Source organism: Falco naumanni, chromosome 4 (genome assembly GCF_017639655.2).
Source record: "Falco naumanni isolate bFalNau1 chromosome 4, bFalNau1.pat, whole genome shotgun sequence".
In the NCBI taxonomy this organism is placed as follows: Eukaryota; Metazoa; Chordata; class Aves; order Falconiformes; family Falconidae; genus Falco; species Falco naumanni.
Genome location: NC_054057.1, coordinates 51,801,066 through 51,822,141, shown reverse-complemented (window position 1 = coordinate 51,822,141; position 21,076 = coordinate 51,801,066). Strand labels below are relative to the sequence as shown.

Genomic DNA, 21,076 nt, shown 5'->3' with positions numbered 1-21,076 from the left:
TCAGAGAAATTCTGTGTTAAGCTAAATTTGTGGGAGGGGCGATCAAATCTAGACTTCATGATCTTCATTCAATAAAATGATATAATAAAACAGGTAGTGAATTTCTTATAGTATATGCCAGATAACTAAGGAACATCTGAGATATCAAGATTTATTTACTGAAATAAGACATATGAAAAGCCCACTCAACTAGTGAAAAAACTAAATCTGATCTTTCATAATTAAAATTTCAGCAGAGGTAATATTTTATAGTATAAACCAATAATGAGTTCACCTTAACCCAAGCATGACAGTTACAAGGTCAGTTAAGACTGGTGCAGGGAGGTGAAGTTTAGAACTGATGTTGTTTGATAACCCTTGCATGTTTTCAGATGCTATGAAAACATTCCACTTCCCAGAAAATATGAAGTACTCATCACATTTTTATTTTACAAAATGTTTACCATTTCTGGAACTAACTCAACTTCCATGTCATCAGCACTTTCATTATCTTCACCCTTCTGCCATCTTTCCACTGGGTTCTCCATCAAGCTGTCTGTCAACAGCTGCGTCAGTCTCTCCCATAGCACTACTTTTTGCTTTCTTGATAATTCTTGAAGTAGTTCATTCAGGTCAAAACGATCAAATTTATTTTTCTGTGAATGGTCAGAAGATATTGCACAATTCCACATCAGTGAGGTAGCTTATATTTCATCATCATACTTCCCAAGATTAAAGCTTTTTTTTGCATTAAGAATCGACTTCCATTCCTCTGTGGCAATAGAGATAAAATACTTTCTGGAAATCGTGTTTCTTTCAAAAATAGCATGAAAAAATCCTGCTGCTTAACTTTTCATTGTGAAACAAGAGTGCTTCTCTTAAGACTAAAGTCTGTAGCCCTTGCCAGCAATACCACTGAACATAAATCACATCCCCATAACATCAACTTCTGTCTCTCACGTGTTCCAAATACTTCATTCCCAACAGAGACAATTCCATACCCTTAGCTAAGAAGTTCAGAACTGCACAGAATTAAAGTCCCTGATCATATCTTTGCTATCTTAAATATAGATTGATGACGGCTGTTAAAAGAAAATCTTTACACAAGGACTAGAAATGCAAGTCAGTACAGCCCTAGGGGTAGCACTACAGATTTTGGCGTACAATCTGCACAGAACAGTGCTCTGTATATGGCACTATTGTACTCCGGACTTAGGTGTGATGAGGGGGTTACATTAAGCCCACGTTTCCCTCTTACGCTTTACTGAATGGGAAGCCACTGTTAGTCTCTGTAACAGACTTCACTAAAAGACAGATCTGAACCATTTCCTCAGAAGAACCTTACCAGAAAAATTTACCTCAGAGACACAAAGAGCCTGTTAGCATCAAAGAAGGGTTGGCAACCTGCTAGGAAAGGGAATGTGCAGAGAAAAGAACAGAAGGAAAAACAGACACAGCCAAGAGGAAGTACAGATAATTTTTGAGATTTAATTTGCAATACTGAAGTGAAGACTTACATGATCAAAACCACTTTGGAGGAGAGAGGGACAATGTCCATGATCTTGAAATAAAAATATTTTTAGTTTGCAGATACACTCAAAAACAGGAACCAAAAAGAAAAAGTTGAAGGGAAAAATAAAAATAGAAAAATAATGAAAGAAGCAGCACTAAGTATTAGAAGGCTCACAGAAGGGCATGAGAAGAAAGATCCTGTTACATATTTATAACAGAACTTCTATCCTATTCTACAGCTAGAAACAAATATAATAAACCGAAGGCCACACAGGGAGTTCTGCAGACCTCTACTTCAAACAAACCCCAAAGACAGGATATTAAGATTGTATGGTTTTGAACAAAAAGAATGAATTCATAATAAGACTAGAGCTTTCTGATCTTCCTTTGGCATGATATGGTATAGAATTATTCCAAAACCTATGAGAGATAAGGATGTCACTGAATGACAGTCATATCTGCGATTCCTGTTTTCCTATGAAATAATGTATTTTCTTGAATTGGAATGGATTTAGTGGAAAAATTTAACACCACCTGATAAAGACCTCAAACAGCAACACCACAATACAGTAACATTTTTAAAAGATTACAAAGAAAGGTGAAAAGTCCAAGGCAAATCTTGAAGGAAAACTAGCAAAACCCCTAGATATAAATGAAGCAAAACATTAAGAGAAGAGAAAAGGAAAATTAATGGGGTGTGGAGAGGTGGAAATGAGACATTCAAAGAAGTAGCAAAGCTAAGAACAGAACTTTAAAAAAAGTTAAAATGGAAAGTTCTGTGGCTAGAGCGCAAAATAGATAGAAAAAGTAGGGCATAAATAGAATATGAGAACTAAGGAAAGCAGTGAGGCTGTAATCACACTTTCCTCTTCTTTCTACATTTATATATCTACTTCTAAAGGACAGGAATACAATACCACAGTCTCCTCCAGAAAACAATCAAGAATTATTCAAAGAAGATCTTAAAATGAGGATCTTCATCCTAAGATAAGACCTATCAGGGAGGGTTTAAAAGGAAATGAATAAAATAACTCAGGTCTCTCAGACAATCAAAAAGTAATTTGGATATTCAAGATCCCTTCCTATGAAGGCATGAAGACAGTTTTAATCGGTATACTCATTATAGCTGGTAACATACAGTTTCCAGAGGTATTGGCAACAGCTGAAAACTGTTTTAAGACAAGTCATGTGAACTGGTGATGAAAACCCCATTTTTAAACCAAATAGGCCAAGATATGGTAAAACAGATTACTTAGATGAAGATGGCAGAAACAACATGACCAAATTAATTGAAAAGGAAATGCTGCAAGTACTGTATGTTATCCTAAACAGAATAGCTTTTTGTTAAAGTGTTTATATTTGGGTGAAAATGGGACAAAGACTTCAAGCAAAGGCAATTTGGTAATAAAGTTGTCATCTATAATTACATACAGGAGTGCAAATGAAAAACCTAGCAAATTTATTGGGATAAAGAGATTCAGTGACGTTTATGAGACAAACATTTCTAAGCTTACTACACAGAACATGATCCCTGTCACAGAAATTATAGGTTTAATACTTCTGTTACTTTAGAAAATTAAGTCATGCCTCTGTAGACATAAGAAGTCAACTGATCCACTTCTCTTATCCTGATACAGGTAATATTAGGATAATACTGATTAGAAAGCTTAAGAAACTAACCTGACAATACCATTTATTGAGGCTATCAGAGGATGTTGAGGAGAAACTGCGTATATCTTAATACCACATAGACTGAAACTTAGTAGAAAACAACAATCTAAATTATTATATCTGATTACCATGCAATATCATATATACAACATGAGAATGAACTTTGCATTAGTAGATTTTGATGGATTTGTTTTGTTCCTCCTGCTTCTCTCCACGCTAAATTTAGAGAGAGCATGCTATCCCATCCCTAAAACGTTCAGTGATAAAAGAACTATCAACTACAGTTACACATGGACTAAAGAATAAGTGGACAGCCTAAACGATTAAAAGAATTAACAAATACTAGTGAAACATCCTTCTGCTATGTTTGTGTATTCAATTACACAGCAATAACTCTTTCATAAGTTGAAATATTAAAAAAACAACAATACTTTGACATTACATTAATACTTTTTTTTCCCAGTATTACCATGGTATTACCATTTGTTTTTAAAAGACATAAACTGTATATACAACAACGAAATGTTAAAAAATTAGTTGGTTTATAAATAGCAACATTTCAGATTCTACAACTTTCTTGACTGTGTTCCCTTAACTTGTTTTCTACAGCAATTATTCTAGCACATCTGCAGGTACCAGAGAAATAGTTTCTGTCTCTACACCACAAAATTTCTGCTCTAATAACAGACTTACAATTTCATTAGTTACACGTGTATCTTGTCTTACTTACAGAATTCTGAGTATAACACAAGAAGTCTTCAATTGACTCTTTAGACACAACTTGTAAAAATGCTTCACGTTTCATGGTGGTCTTGTTTTTCCTTGCTTTGCGAATGAAATAAGACAAAATGTTAGAGAAAGTACTGTCTCTCAAAACAAGATCACGATTGGCCTCAATGAAGAGCATATGAGCTTAGATTCATCTACATCGTTACAAATAAATGATGTTTCCCCTCCAAAATACTTTACCCTTATTTGAACCAGCACTTAGATTTGTAACAGCACTAGGCTGCAGTACTGGGACACTTTGTTTTTAGTTCACTTTCCAAGTCTTAAAACAAGACTTTCTAATGGTTACTTCGATTTTTAAAACTAACAGTGTATCCAGCACACACCGCCTATTTAGCTAGCCATCACTCCCAGTGACAGCATTTACTTACACGAAAAGCAAAACACTCGGTCCTTTTCCCTCTTCCCAAGGAGGGCTCTGACAGACGGGCAATGCCGCTTTCCGGCACCGAGCGCTGACTATGTCCCCAAGCACTCCTTCCAGCCAGGCCCTTCCCGCACCTGCCACCCAGGAGCCCGCCGCACCCGGCCTCCGCTGACGTGCGGGGCGGCAGCAGAGACAGGCCGGCTGGGGGGCCCGTCCCGGAGCAGCCGGGCGCTGGCTACTGCCCCGCCGCCGGGCAGGGCCCCACAGCCCGCCGGGTGCGCCCGAGGTGGCAGGAGGCTGAGGCCGGGCGGGCCGCTTACCTGGCGCTGCCTCAGGAGGGAACCCCCGCGGAGCTGCGGGCCCCGCTTCTCAGCGGCCGGGGTTGCCCGCACCGGAGGACACCGAACGGGCGGCGGCGCGGGCGGGACGCGGCAGGGGATGCGGCAGGGCTGTAGCCCGCCCAGAAGGGGCCGCGGGTGCGCCCGGGACCGCGCCGCAGCCCGCCCAACCCCACGCTCCGCTGCCCGCGCTGACGCTTTCAAATCCTCGCGCGGCGGCCGTTGGGCGCGGGCGGGCTCCGCCGAGCGCGCGTCTCGCGAGAGCTGGGCTGCGGCGCCACCGAGGGGAGGGCGGGGCGCGCGCGCGTTCGCGGCCGTTAGAGCGGGGCCGGGGCCGCGTCCCAGGAACGGGCCGGGCCTTCCCGCCCCCGCCCGGGTGGGAGCTGCGGAGCCGCCTCCCGCCGGGGCCGGCGCTGGTCCCGTCCCGCGGGGCACCTGCTCTGGCGGGGGGGACTGCAGGGCAGGCGGCCGAAGGACTGAGGAGCCGGGGCCCGGCTGCCTTGCGGTGGGCCCGGCTGCCTGGGGGGGCCGGCTGCTGTGGGGTGCAGACCCAGCTGCGGGCATGCCTGGGCATCCACAGCCCGGGCGTGGGCCGCGGTGCAGTGCGGTGCAGGCTGTGCTGCTCTGTTTGGGATTTGGGAGCCCTGAAGCGCTTCTCCACTGCTTCCCCTCAGCAGTGAAGGCTGGCTGGCCTGCACGTCATTCCGTGGAGGAGCATCCAGGTGCTGCTGACAGGGAGTAAACCTGCGTACCAGTTACTGTTACCTTTCTGTGGCTACTTCTGAAGTTTCGGTGACTTCAAACAGGGATAAGACAGCTTTAGTTAAATTCATGTATAGGCTTAAGAAACAGTGTGCCGCCTTCCATGGTTCTCGGGGAAGGTGGACACACTCTTCTGCTGTGGCTTGACCCAGGCCAGCAGTCAAGCCCCACGCAACCACTGGCTCACTGCCCCCATCACAGCATGGGGGAAGAGGGTCAGAAGAGTAAAAGTGAGAAAACTTGTGGGTCAAGGTAAAAGACAGTTTAATAGGTGGAGCAAAAGCCACACATGCAAGCAAAGCAAAACCAGGCATTCATTCACCACTTCCCATGGGCAGGCAGGTGTTCATCCCAGGAAAGCTGGGCCCCATCATACATAACGGCTACTTGGGAAGACAAATGCCATAATGCTGAATGTCCCCCCCTTCCTTCTTCCCTCCGCTTATATACTTAGCATGACATCATACGGTATGGAATATCCCTTTGGATAGTTCAGGTCAGCTGTCCTAGTTGTGTCCTCTTCCAGTCTGTTGTGCCCCTCCAGTCTTCTCACTAGCAGGGCCTGAGAAACTGAAAAGTCCTTGACTTGGTATAAACACTACCTATCAACATCTAAAACCATCAGTGTGCTATCAACTTTGCCCTCACACCTAATACAAAACAGCCCTGCACCAGCTACTAAGAAGAAAATGAATTCTATCCCAGCTGAAACCAGGACATATTCTTACAAAGCATTTATGCTAGCTCACAGAGCCTGCATCATACATTGGATTACACCAGTGACTTTCTTTCTCCAAAAATGCTTTTGCTGCTAGCGTTTGACAGCTGCACATTTAACCTCAGCCATGGTGAATGCTACATGTTATGCGTTCTTCATTCAAAATGATGAGAGCTCAACAGGCTGCTCACCAGATTTTATAGGAGACCGTGTAATAGGAGACTATGTGAGCCTGATGATACTTACACTTTGATAACTAAGGACTTCTTAATATATCAGGAAATGCTGCTTTCTGTTTCTTCTCAATCCTTAATTTGCAGTGTTCGGAAATAGCTGGACTCAGTTCCTTGAATGAAGCATAATCAGCTTTCAAAATCTGTACTATTTCCCATTCCATTTGTCTGAGCTCTTCAGCAAACCAAAACCAGTCACTATGTCTTGTGAAGGGCTTTATTTATATCTTTTGATTTTGCATCTGCAGTAGCATATTTCTCAGTATTTCTCAGTGCTGTTGGCTGTTCAGAAGAGGTAGGTGCTTGACTGAAATAGTTTACTTTCGGTCTGTGATAGCAGTACAGCATTTGCTAGTTTACTATGCAAACAAACAGAAGACCAACAATAATTTCCATAAAGTTCTCATATCTGATTGGACTTTTGTGGATTGCAATTTTTAACAACACGATGTAATTCAGATTTTATTTAATATTATATGTAAAAATTCACTACTTTTTAAAGCAGTATTTATGTCTTCTGCTAATATTTTAATTTTTAACATAGACTCTAATCACCTGACCTCTCACAGTGGTGGTTTATATTCAGAATTAAAACTTGTCTCATTTTCTGCCAGATATATATTTGACTTACAGACTTTTCCTGGTTTATTGTTAAAGTTCTTGAGTAAACTGTTCTGTTTACCTCTTTTCTTATACAGTTTGAAGACTATAGGATGAAAAATAGTTTATTATATGCTTATCCTATATAAAGAATGCTATTCTGTATTGCTTTAATAATGTACATAACAGATGACTAATGTTACTGAAAACAAAAATAAAAACTTTCAATTCCTGCATCATCAACAGAGGCCACATGAAAGTTCTGAAATAACTGGATTTTAAAACATGTGCCACATAGAAAGTACCACAGGCACAGCAGGAGAATGGGTTCCATTACTTACAAGTTGTAATAGAGATAGTCGCATACCCAAGGCAGGGGCATTATAGCAGGAGTCAGAAGCCATAAACTCATCTTGCTGGGCAACATAACGAGGTACCGGTAGTTCAGTGTCATTCCTTGTCCCTACCTGAAGCCCCCTCCACACACACACACACACACACACACACACACACACACACACCTCACGTCGTATTTTCACCTAGAATAAGGCCTGTCTCCTCTGAAGCGTGAAACAGGTAATCCAGCAGTTACCAGCATCCACCTACCAGCAACCATGGAGGAAGGTCCCAGGAGAGATGCACCCCTGGACAATCGCTTGAAACAGCATCTGTCCTCCAGCCCTAACCCCCACACTGTGACAGCCGGCAGGCATCGACTTCCAGAAGCAGACTACCCAAAGAAGGGAGCATTTTGCTGCTTTACACTAAAGAAGGATGAAGAATTAGGGTTGCTTCCGATCCCATGGACCTTTTTAATTTCTAAAGTTAGATGATCAGCTAAGTGCAAGAAGCCTGTGAAACAGTTTGCTTGAAGTAAGTTGTGTGAGCAATCATCATGCTCATAAAAGAGTAAAATCAAAGAAAAAAAATATGAAAACTGACTTTAATACATTGTGCTAACATCTTCCCTTTCTGCATATATCAAAAATCTTTGCCATTTTAGGTCCAAACTGATGGATTTATTTTTCATGTCCTGTGTGGACTATTTCATTAATATGTTGATTAGTCTTTTAATTAGATACTACATTAGTCACCTGGTTACTGTTTATTTAGTCGGGCACATACCCATTTAGCAAACATACTAAAACATATTTTAGCTCATGATTTATGTTGCATAGCAACCACAGAATTATTTTTTCATAGTATTGAAACTACGAGTTGACACAGATAACAACAGACTGAATAATGCCAAGTGATTCATTTTAAAGGACCACATCGAGAAACCAGAGAGGTAGAATAGTGTTTTGCAGTTTTTTTCAGGAATTGTGCATGAACTGCAAGCTAGTAATGAAGCTACAACTCTATTTTCAGTTTCTCCAATGTTCTCCCTTTCAAAAGTACCCAATTACATGCCTCTTTTTGACATATCTGTTCATCTGCTCAAAATAATCTATACCCTGTGATAATAATCTCATATTTATTATCATTTTCCTGTCAAGTCACGTTAAGGCAAAAATGAAAAATGGGCCTTCCACACATGGTTGCTGAGCAACAGCAAATAAAGATTTGCTTTTGTGCTACCGCTTCATAAACTAGTCTTTATTCTTGTTGGTGGCCTGTATAAGAGATCTCAATTGCAAACGTCTCCCACAAGAATATTGTAGTTTGGACAATGGCAAGTCCTCTGTTTTAACCTATATGATACAACATTATAAATACTGTAAAAAATAAACAAGTAATTCCCTGAACATCAGATGTCTTCTTGACACATTTTTTTCATATTTACAATGTTATTTTCTAGATAATAATTTCTGATGAGATCATTGTACGCATTATCTACCAACATGTTAGAATTGTTACTCCCATTTCTTTTCATTTGAATATGTAATAAAATTTGTTATAGTTAATACGGGATCCACGAAATCTGCTCATCCTCTGAGGCAGGCTGTTAATAATTTACATGCATTAATTTCCCTTGATTTTTTTTTTTTTTTTTTTTGATCCTCACATACTTTGATAAATAATCCGAACAGCATGGGAGAAAGATGAAGTTTCACACTATTCCACTTCTCCAGATCCCCCCTTGCCTGAAGGTAATACTGCCAATCATGCCAGCCTTTATTCAGAGGCAACTGACAGTTTTCAGTGGTGGTGTGATTAGACTGTGAAACTGCTTATTTCCCTTAAATTATTAATATTAACACGAAACAATTTTAGAGTTTAAGAGATTAAGTAGGAAAAAAACCCATTCACCACAGAAGAAAAAAAATGATCCTTGTTAAGTCGGAAAAAAAATAAGGAAATAAAATGTGCAGAGGGAATGCAAAAGCTTTTCTGAAGGGCCACTGCCCAGAGGGGCTGCGGATGCTGGTGAAGTCCTGAAGTGCCGCTGCGTGGGCGCTCACCAGTACTGCTGGGTGCCTCGCATGCTGGGCACACCGATGGAAGGCACGGGAACAGTGCCAACTTTATTCGTTTTGGTTTATTATTATGCTTTATTATAAAATATTCACTTATTCTATCATGAAGATGATCAGAGGGCTGAAGCACCTCTCCCATGTGAGGACAGGCTGAGAGAGTTGGGGTTGTTCAGCCTGGGGAAGAGAGAAGGCTCCGGGGAGACCTTCCAGTACCTAAAGGGGCCTGCAAGAAAGCTGGAGAAGGGCGTTTTACAAGGACAAGTAGCAATAGGACAAGGTGGGGGTGGCTTTAAACTGGAAGAGGGCAGGTTTAGATTAGATACAAGGAAGAAATTCTTCACTGTGAGAGTGGCGAGGCGCTGGCCCAGGCTGCCCAGAGCAGCTGTGGGTGCCCCATCCCTGGCAGTGCCCAAGGCCAGGCTGGACGGGGCTGGAGCCACCTGGGCTGGTGGCAGGTGTCCCTGCCCATGGCAGGGGGGTGGGAACTAGGTGATCTTTAAGGAATCCTCCAACCCAAACCATTCTGTAACTCTATTATTTGCTTTATCATTATGCTCTTACTGTTATCGGTGTTTCCTTACAGGCAGTGTTGTTATAAATCACAGTAATTTTTCTCTGCTCACTGGTAGTACCATGAAAATTGAAAGATGTCTGAAATGCTATAAAATGCCTACAAAAAGACATTGCAATAACAATATTTGCATAGCTAAATCCACCCCACTGTAAATAAAAGAAGCATCACTACAGCAAACATTTTCTAGTATAAAGTTATTGACATCTTTTGGAATATTATCTATCAATGAGTAGATCTATAGTACTAGTTTGTAATTTAATTTGTTTCAGACATAAACACTCCAGTTATATCTGCCATGTCCAGATTACTGTAACCCTGTTCAATTTAACATTCTGAATTATTAGAGATTTACAGCTCTTGTAAGTGTTCTGCCTCCTCTCAGATCTCACACTATCTTACTCTTTATGGACAAAGAGAAGAATTGTTTCTAAAGTACAAAAATACTGTTGTTATTAATTTTACAAGTGCTCTTAAAGGTTTAATTACGATAGACATGCATCGTCTAGACATGACACCATCTCTGTTCCATCTAATATGAAACATGCAAATACTGTATAAATATCAGAATGGACATGATTGGCTTATCCATATTAGTTTATATATATAGGGGGTGGGTGTGGGTGTGTACATGTACATCTGTACAGAAACACACAACAAACTACATTGCCTGGAGAATATACCACCATTTACTTGTTTCTCACGTCAGTATTGGCTTTGTCAAGGCTGAGACATGGGTGTTCCCCCGTTGCCGATCCAGACCAGGAACCTAACCAAAGCCCATCATGCTTTTCTTAAGGGCTGCATGTCCAGCTTCCCTCATGCAAAACTAACACATCGGGAACCGAGCGAGTGCAGTGCTTGCTCCGCGCAGTGTCAGAGTGGGGGGATACATCTGGACTCAGGCACTTGAAAGTTCTCACACATTCACTAGTTTAGACATACCTGTCAATTATTACTGTTCTGTGCATCAGTTTGATCATCACAAGACCTTGCAACAGTGTGATTTGGCAGACAATTTCTGATCGTGTTCTTAACGAAGGAAATTGTTGTGTGAGGTATTTTTTCTAGTAGAATTTGATCTTTGCTCCTTTTCCCCACCCTGTGTTTATTGTGCTGCTCCATGATGTATTTCACTGTTGCTAGATATCCCAAGTTTCCAGCCTCATGCTTGAGCCAACAGTAGAAATAAATACTTAAAGCATGATGATGTTTCAAATGAACTTAGAACCTTAATCTTCCAGAAGTTTCATGTTTTCTTGAATCATGGACCAGCTGTTTATTTCCTGCTGCCTCATGACTAAATGCTTTCACAAAAACATTTTGGTAAATTGAATCCAGATATTCTTAACCTCCATTATGAAACTCCATTCTTTTAGTATCACCTGTGCCTCAGAGCAAAGGGGGAGAGTGGAGTGCCCTGGGGACCATGCCTGTTTTTCACTTCTTTTAAGCTAGGATGACTTCCAGCTCCACTCCCAAAGATGCCTAGAATCCAGATCACTTCATTATTGTACAAGAAAAAAATGTGCACAGGCAGCAAAAAAGGCTTCACAATAGTCTGCACTACCATCTAGTGGCATATAACGGTGTATTCAGAAAACAAAAATTGTGCAGTAATGAATACAAATGCTAAAACTTTAAAGTCTCATTGCAAAAGATGAGAAGCAAAAATGCTTTATAAAAAAACGTTACAAATGAAGCATTTTTTTACACTTCCAATAATCTGAATTTGAAAAAGCATATTAAATAAAAAAATGACCTAGAACAAATGACTAAAACTAAGATTTACACCTCTTTTTAGCAAGCTGATCTTAGTATTTTAAACCTTCAATTCCAACTTATTTTACATGCGAAATAATGATTTACCAAATAAAACACAAAGAACTGGCATTGCTACAAACACCCTTCTACAGGTCCCAAACAGCCATTTCCATTAACTCATTTTCATTAGCTTTCATTTCATTTTCATCACCTGTACGCATGGCAGGTCTAGGGACAATCCCAGTTCTTTGGATGCTGTTGTCACAGTTTGTCAAATTTATCCAACTGTGCTCGAAGCTGAAGGTTACCAACAGAGCACCTATTCAGTGGTTAGCATATTTCCTTTAGCTCCGAGAACGTTCCATGATTCATGCAAAACCAGATAAAGGTTCCTATAAATTCTAGGATTGAAAAAATTCAGCACAGTAACCTCAACTGAACTTCCAGATAGCAACAAAACCCCATGCAAAATACGCCAGGGATTTCAGCCTATGAGTTGAAGTGTTTCTCCCATGTTGAAGTCTGCTTGGAACTGTCTTGCAGAATATTCTTTATTAAATCATTAATATTTGTGAAATGCTCAGTAAGCTCCACTTGGCAGTCTCTGAGAGTTTGCAGAACACCACACTGGCTTGCAAATCCAACTGAGGATTAAAAAACCTTATTTGAAATTCCATGCTGGAAAGAACTGCCATTAAATGCGTGCACTGTTTTTTGTTTTAGTGATCTCATCCCAGCGATCTGGTAAAATTAATGACCTTCATTCAGCACCTACAGATAATTATTGCTTTGTTAGCATTATCTACATGGCTACTCAAGTTCTTTGCATAGATTAATGTATTTTTAATCGCTACACAATTTTTGCATCCTGACTTAACAAAGCTTGCAACTTCCTGCTCTATGCCTCCCTGGTTTTGCCCAGCCAGAGCTGCCACGTGTCCAGCCCTGACAGCTTGGGGTCAGGCAGCAAAATGCCCAGCAGGACCTACTGCACGGGCCAAGAGTTTCAGGAGATTTACTGATTTTACTTTAACGTTTAGAAAAATATACTTGAGACTCACAGAATAATTCCGGTAAGAAGGGACCTCAGCAGGTCGTCTAGTCCAACCTCCTGCTGAAAGAACTACATTGCTTAGAAAATAAGTAAAATTGATCGTCAGTCACACATGGAATTCTTGCCAGACAGCTGATGGATGAAGTCACAGCCCAGCCGGGGTGCTGGGACATCACAGCTTTTTTCTGCATGTCATCCCTTGCACGGAGGCTGAGATGCTGCATGCCCGGCTCTGAGGGCAGCTGGATTATCCAGTCCTGGCAGGAACGGACCCCGCGGTCCCCAAGCCACGAACCAGCCCTACCACAGCCTGAGCGTGAAAGGTTGGAATCTTGCCTAGTTTCCTCTGTCCACGAACCTGTGCGGATCTTAAAGGGAATAGTGATCGCCATTAGCCCTTAATTCCTTTGCAATCAAGTTTACAGCTACCAAGGACTCGAAGAAACAGGGGAAGACAGGCTGGCTTCGCTTCGGTAGCATCTGAGGGAACAGATACGGGGTAGTCAGCTCAATGGATTCTACCGTAGGTGACAGGCAAGCAATAGCCCCTGCAGGCAGCGAGAACAGAGAGCATCACCCCTGTCACGTGAACACAGGTTAGACAACTTGCCTCCCAGAGCTGCCACCTTACTTAGCCGCTAAATTCACTGCCTAACACTGAAAGGAATACAAGTGGATTTTTTTTACTTTAGCTGCTCTGCCTTTTTCAAATAATGTATTTCAAAAGGTGGCTGAGAATGTTGAGCCTGATGGCCTTAGAAGAGCATGCAATGACAAAGTTAGACACTTTGTTAAGATATATAAAACCACTATTTGTGATTAAATCGCCTGACTCCTCCAGCAACAGCCACAAATAGGTCTGGGACTGTCTGAAGTTTTGGTTCATTTTACCAAATACCAAAGGTACCATCCAACAATCAGAGTTTGTTTGGGGGCAAATATAAATAAACTGATTAAACCAGAAACCTCATAGGAAACCAATTTTTATATTTAGCTCTTAGCTGAGAAATTACCTAAATTAACCCTACCGGTAACTGTGTTGGCAAACTGCTCTTCAGTGGAGACTGGATGAACCAAGTGACGGCCCATTTAAACAGTTTAAATGTTTAAACAGTACAGCAAACATTAAGAAACTCTAGGCTTGGCTGAGCCTATGGAATTAATACCAAATCCATCTGGAGGAGTGTCTTGCACAATTCTTTCTGCTCTCTAACAAGATCTTGTGAATATATAAGCAGCATTTTATATAGGCATCTTATATAAGTGCCTTACGGGACTGAATGGGAGGTTTGATTTTGATCCAAGTCTGAAAAATGCAAACACCTGATCAGCACCGGCACTGCCAGAAAGTGTGCCAGCCCGAAACACCCTGCCATGAGGGAGGTAGACAGGCACGCGTTTTACTTGGCTTTAGCTGCCTTCCCATTGATTAGCAGAAGCCCTTTATTCCATTAAAAAAGGCAGATATCTCCCCTAGGAAAAAAAACAACCAACCAACTGAACATAATTTTGTAGTTAACATAAGTAAAGATTATCCAGTGGGGTTCCTTCTAAACATGATAGCAACTGGGTGATGAACTTCTGCAGCTTTTATTTATAGCTGATGAAAACTAAGTATTAATAATTCAGACAAGCTGTAGCTGTTTAAGGGAAGATGTATCATAATTAATTATGTTATAATTAATTATAAGTTAGTGTTTAATGCAAACAGCATAATTTCTATGGCTGTTTTTCTGTAATAGAGAACCCAATACCCCTTTTCTTATTTACGCAGTACGTAGTTGTGTGTTCTATCAATATCTGCCTTGCCAAGCAGGTGGAAGTACAGGAAAGAACGCCACATGCAGAAATCCACTGGTTCTAAATCTAAAAGGCAATTACATGCAGTTCTAGGTCCTTTTGAAAACATAATTAATGACAATTGATTAGTCAGTGCTTGATTGGTGGCAATTTGTTCAACTGATCATTTTAAGAGAAAAAAAAACACCTAGATACTTAAGTTGAACAAAGGACCTACTCATTCTTACATGTGAATCTGTTCCAGATGGAACAGATACACAGCCATGGAACTCCCCAATGAAGTAACTGCACTTCTCATGTAAAATGCAAAAATCTGCCTACACACCTTACAGCAAGGCTACCTAGGCTAGAGTAGTCAACATACATGACTATTTTTAAAATTCACCTCACCATATTACCAATTAGGACAGGGATATGCAAAGGAGAGGAAAAGGGAGTGTGTGTGTAGAGGGAAGCAACACACTGACTTCCATATGAACCATTTATTGAATAAATACATGCATCATAATGTAGAATTACATGAGCAAAAAAAGGCAATCTGTACAAAATTGATTACCCTTTGTTCTCATTTCAACTCTCACCATTTGCTGCAGCTCTGATAAAGGATTCAAGACAGAAAATTAAAACTCTTTTAATCCCAATCCAAGTGAGATGCATGCGGATTTGAGTTTGGGTTATAATACTGCTATAATTAAGAAAGCTGGTTTTCTTGTCAGTGAAGCAGAGTAATTCTAAAAACAGTTTCAACAGTAGAGAACATGTGTTGGTACATACAGGTAACAAAGCTTGGGTTTAGCCATTTCTTAAACATTTGTTCATATTTTAAGGCACAGAATAAACAAGAACTACATAAAAAGCTATCAGTTGATATTGAATATATTGACTTTATAATGAGGTGCAATTTTTGTCCAGAGGAAAAATGATGTTCGGCCTTCCTAATTCCATATGAACAGAACAATCAGAATTTGTTAACTATGATACAGAGGCTTGTTTCCGTTATAAAAAGGATCAGTCTCATCTAGGCAGTCATATTCTGATCCAAACTCAGGAGAATGTTTCTAAAGAGTTTGGCATCCAGGACCGATTACAGTCCACAGGAATTACTGTTGCTGAATTATAGTAATTCAGTTTCTTCATTTTAGATTCCTAGATGGGAACCAGGCTCTTTTAAGAATCTATCCCTAATTTTAGGTTGTGAGCTACTTTGGAAACCTGTCCTATATACTTTATTCATTTATTCACTTCATGTTATTGTCTCACATTTACCCAAACACAGCGTTATTTTCCCCCTTGAGACTTCAGATGACAGAATATGCACTTTTAAGTGCAAAGTCTTCTAAAATCTTAAGACTTGAAACACCGTATCAGTTTAACAGCCCATTTGTTAGCTACACATCAAACTCTGGGGAGTCACTAGCTGAGATGTACAGCAAAAAGCCCTTCAACCTCGGGCTGAACCAAGGCAAAATAAAATTATGCTAAACTGCTGCTCTTAGACTTGATTTATATCAGCTTTCACCTTCTGCATTTTCATTGCATTAACAGTAATTCTCTGCCTTTCCATTCTTAACATTTTAATGAAGAACTAGTAAAGGAAGTATGTATTTCATAATATATTACATTTTATATGAATAGATGAGTGTATATATATATATATAGATACTAATACATTCCAATATAGAGCAAAGCCTTCAAACGGAAATATTTTCTTACAAAGAACCTCTCTATTGCCCAGTCCATCAGAAAGTTACAGCAGCAAAATTTACAATGCAAAAGTTTGTTAAAATTGTCTTGAATAAATGTGGCAATAAGAAGGCCATCACTGTACAGAGGTGTATGCGTGCACGTCACACACATCCGTGACAAATGTTCATGTTAAACTGAATTTAGACAAACTGAAATGAGTCAATTCTTAAACTTGAAAAAGACAAAAAGCTACATCTATGGTAGGCACTTTGGTACATCTAGTAATGTAGGCATATTCTACATCTAGAATTAAGGTTCTGTCAGTAATTTACAATAAAGCTAATTTTAGGAGTTTATTCTTCTGCTTTAAAATTCTTTCTTGGCTGAGACATCATGCCAGAATCTTAGCTAAATAATATACTTTGTCTAATTGCATACTTATCCAAGAACGAGGGCGTTGGCTCTGAAAGAGCTGAACTGTTCTCTTGGATACTTAATGCACGTTTTTATAACAGTCTGAGAAAACTTACCAGAAAAGGAAAAATCAGCTCTGAATACAAAAAAGTATTCCTCCAAATTCATAAAATTAAGAGTTACGAGCTCAGCTGTTCAGGCTGATACTCTCCCTTCAGCTCTCAACTGTCTACTTTTATCAGTTTGTGCTAAGTGTATCACTGCTGTAGTCTTGCAGTAGACTATGGCAATGCTTCAGTAGAATGCCATTATTTCTCAAGAAAGCTGTGTGGACCACTGCAGTGCATTTCTTTCATGCACCAAGCACGCCAAATTGCAATGAAGCAACTGCAAAGTCAGTTTCAACTCAGTTCCACACTTCCTTATTTGGTGTTCCATTTTAGTATTACAGAAGGTATAGCATATCACACTATTTAAGCACAGTATTGTATAATAAAAATAACATATGTCTTGTACATATGCCTACTATATGAACTTACATTGCAAGCTGATTTGGATACCTTATAAATCAGTGAAAATGGCAGTAAGGACAGTTTTATGTGGTTATAGATACTATTGGGTTTTTTTATAATACAGAAAAATCCATGTCCTCATACCTTCAGAAGGTCACATGTCTAGTACTATAGAGTACAGGAATAAAAAAATCCAAGTGAATCTCTAAAATAAAACTGTACTGTTTGTTATGTTTATTCCATTAAATGAAAACTCAGATTTAGAAACTGTGATTCATGGACCTCATCCTCTATGTATACAGAATGTATAGAATTCTCATTTTTATTTATAATATTCTATAGCTTGACTTTTGAATAATACATTTATATATAAATATTAAAATGTTAATGTTTTGTACATTTTAAGCTAGCCACACTGGGCCAGAAACACAATACAGTAAAAATGTTTTTCTGCAGTTGTTTTTGAAGAATATCACAAAATGATTAAGACCATTGTGCTGCAAAGACGAAAGAGATTCATCTGAAGAAATAACATGCATTTAAGAAGAAAATATCTATATCCTTTATCTAATTTTCTTCTGAATTCAAACCAGCATGAAAGAATTATAAAAAAATAGTATATATTTACATGGTACACTATACCTTGGTGAGATATAAAACGAGGCAGGAAAACAGCAGAACATAACCTTTTCACTTTCTAATAGGTACAGTCGTCATAAAGATCAATTTAAACACAAAAGTTACTTTACTGTACTATTGCACATTACAGTAACACATACAATCGTTTAGCAAATTAAAATACAAAGTTTGACAATGGGAAAGGCTATGTCTACATAAAATGACCAAGTGTTATAAAATTATTAGGGATGTGTCCAAGAACTAAATCAGTAAAGCTATAAAAATAATATTGGTAGATCTGTGAGAAGAACGCTTCAAAAAATATATAAAGGTTGGCAAAATTATGCATGGGGAATTCCTGGTATCCATGGGCCTAACTTGCACCATGTGGCCTTGTACCATCTTCTGTTAAATCATACCTGAAAATGAAAAAAACAAAGGAAATGTTTTTTACATTTAGCATGTATTATTAAAACTCTTATTAACACAGTATGTGTTATTATTAGTATGCAGTAGTATTATTAATAAAGGAAATAATATACTTACCACTGGGTCCAGCCTTTAGCAAGTTCTTCAGATGCCAGAGGTATTAATAACTGTGGAAAGTTAAATGAGCAATCAATGCACTGTGTGTGTCTTTCATTCAATGTCTTTTAAAGATCAAATCTCACAATCCTGTAAACTACAGTACAAGTAATGCCCTTAGTAAACAATTTATTTTACATCCTTGACATCACAGCTATCTGCTGTTTGACTTGTAGTAAAGTTTCAAGTTGTTGGTTTTGACCTAAAAATCTATATACCCTTTAGCGATACAGTCCCAGAGCACCTCACAGCCTTAAATTCTGAACATGGCTTATCTCAGCAATGGCAGTCAGCTGATGTGTTTATGCTAACAGCCTTCCTAATAAACAGGAAAATTAAGAACACCGCTCACCATGAACTGACCATGATTCTGGTATCTCTCATGCACTTTACAGAGCTCAAATACATCAATTTGCAAGGATGCAGGAATTTACTGTTCCTTTTTGCATGCTCCAAATGATATGTGTAGGAAATAGAGTGATTTAATGAGTGCCTACAGAGCAGAGAAGTTAATTCAATAGCTGGTTTTGGCATTGGGTACATCTCTAGTAGCAGTTCTTTCTCCTGGATTCTACAATCTGGAATTATAACTACTAAACACACATTTGTTCCGTGTGTTTCTCTAAGTACTCTTGCTTGCCTTTCCAGTTTTGTTTGAACATTTTCTGAGATACCACCTCTTTTCTACTGGTTATTTTGTTTCTCTGACTGTATGACTACTAAGTCTGACATGCAGGTTTGTTTTGTTACTGCAAGCCTCAGAACTTACAGTTCTCTGGAAGATGCCTCATGTGTTTATACCTGTCTCTGCAGTTTGTTCCTTTCTTACTGAAGCTTAACATCTAACCAATCTATAATTTTTAAAAGCTTTGTACATGAATCAGGTGCTTCAGCCAACACTAACAAGCTCATATCACAAGAGGGTTTTAGTCTTAATATAATAATAACATGCTGTATTAACAGAATTTGCTTGTTGTCAACTTACTTTGCCAAGCAGCCCTTTATCTTTGGACAAGAAGCCACCACTGTTCTTCACTGCTACATCTAGTGTTCTTCTCTGTACTTCAGGCAGGGAAACACTGAAATCAAATCTGACAGGCAAAGTGATGCTTTAGAGAAAATTTTTTACCTGAAGTGCAAGTTCAGTTCCTACAGCTAAATAACAATTCAAATCATAACCAACCACCCCCCTCCCAAAACAAAAAAGAAGGTCTGAGATAATGGAGAAAAAGATCCCAATGTTTTTGACTAAAATTTTTCTTCAATGATATGATCAGTACCAACATCCAATGTTTGAGACTTTGTTACCTTTGGTCTCTAGAAGCCACTGGTAAAAGCAAACAACACAAAACTAAACAAAGAGTCAGCCACTGACTCTACAGAGTGCAGAATGAGGAATTCTACTATACTGACAGCTCAGTATCGCTATTCTCCAAAATGGAAAGGCTGGTTAGTCTTACTGATCCTCAGTCCTTGATAACCAGAGCTCAGTTTCTTTCCTGGCACACCAAGGAAACCCATCAGCTTTTAAGGAAGAATGCATTTTGTTTCTAGGTCCGAAACTTACAGAAAGTGAGGGCAAGACCATACCACAATCTACATCTATTTGTCATTACAGTTCTTCAGCAGCTTTATTGCTTTGCAGTACATTTTACTTGGAAAGGCACAGTAAAACTGACTGGCTTTCAGCTGGGATAGAGTTAATTTTCTTCTCGGTAGCTGGTGCAGGGCTGTGTTTTGGATTTGGTGTGAGAATAACACTGATAATAGATATTTTTAGTTGTTGCTAACTAATGTTTATACTAAGTCAAAGACTTTTCAGTGTCTCAGGCCCTGTCAGTGAGAAGGCTGGAGGGGCACAGGCAAGGAGCAGAGGCAGGACAGCTGACCTGAGCTAGCCAAAGGGCTGTTCCATGCCACAGAATGCCACGCTCAGTATAAAACCCGGGGGGAGCTGGCAGGGCCTGCCTATTGCTGCTCAGGGACTGGCTGGGCACTACTCAGCAGGTGGTGAGCAGTGGCTCTGTGCATCACTGGGTTTTTAATCCCTTCCCTATGGATTTTATTCCTCTCCCCTTCTCCCTCCTTTTCATTATAACTGTTACTATTATTATTAGGTTTGGGGTTTTTTTCCTATTTTAATTATTAAATTGTTCTTATCTCAACCCTTGAGAGTTTTACATTACTTCCCGATTCTCCTCCCCATCCCTTGGGCAGGGTGTGGGGGTGAGCAAGTGGCTGCATGGTACTTAAGTTACTGGCTGGGGTTAAACCATGACAAAACCAAGTCTACTATCTGTAATAAACAGGAAAGCGCTGTACCACCAGGAAAACCTCCCAGAGCCTCTAACCAATGATTTAAAGATTCCCCCTGGACAGAATGGACTGAAGTACGTTTTCCCCAGTTTAACTGCCTGTAGAGAAAGGTCACCTTTATTGAAAAGTGATGGGTACAAGTGTGAGGGGAAACTACCATGAAAAAGCTGACTACAAAGATAAGGATTTTTTTATGCAGCACAATCTTGCACAACTTCCAGCCTGTGGGCAAGTTATATTTCTATAGGTTATATCTAACCTACAAAGAAAATTCCTGAGTCCCTGGGTGCTGAGAGGTGCTACTGGGTTGATCAACTGAACAATTCAATCACGAACAGACACTGGCTGGCCAGTCCTGCCGAGGAGG

General features: G+C 39.8%; 2 protein-coding genes across 5 annotated transcripts in view; both read right to left on the bottom strand.

Annotated features, from left to right (window-relative positions):
- Positions 1–4,839, bottom strand: part of NCAPG2 (non-SMC condensin II complex subunit G2) — a 48,975-nt gene extending 44,136 nt beyond the window's left edge. Inside the window, exons 1-3 of one of the 3 annotated variants that reach the window (XR_005827504.1) lie at positions 4,639–4,839; positions 3,893–3,987; positions 444–635 (exon numbers count right to left, since the gene is read on the bottom strand). Coding sequence is in view for 2 of the 3 variants with exons in the window: in XM_040591660.1 (XP_040447594.1) it covers positions 444–635; positions 3,893–3,967 (267 nt within the window). In the remaining variant the exon portion in view is untranslated. The other 2 variants (XM_040591660.1, XM_040591662.1) reach the window with 2 other exon arrangements.
- A 10,206-nt stretch (positions 4,840–15,045) lies between these two features.
- Positions 15,046–21,076, bottom strand: part of ESYT2 (extended synaptotagmin 2) — an 84,349-nt gene continuing 78,318 nt past the window's right edge. For both annotated transcript variants that reach the window (XM_040590260.1, XM_040590261.1), the window contains 3 exons: positions 19,379–19,484; positions 18,355–18,404; positions 15,046–18,227 (listed from right to left, as the gene is read on the bottom strand). In XM_040590260.1, the coding sequence (XP_040446194.1) occupies positions 18,182–18,227; positions 18,355–18,404; positions 19,379–19,484 (202 nt within the window). In that variant the 3' untranslated portion in view covers positions 15,046–18,181. The remainder of the gene's footprint in view (positions 18,228–18,354; positions 18,405–19,378; positions 19,485–21,076) is intronic.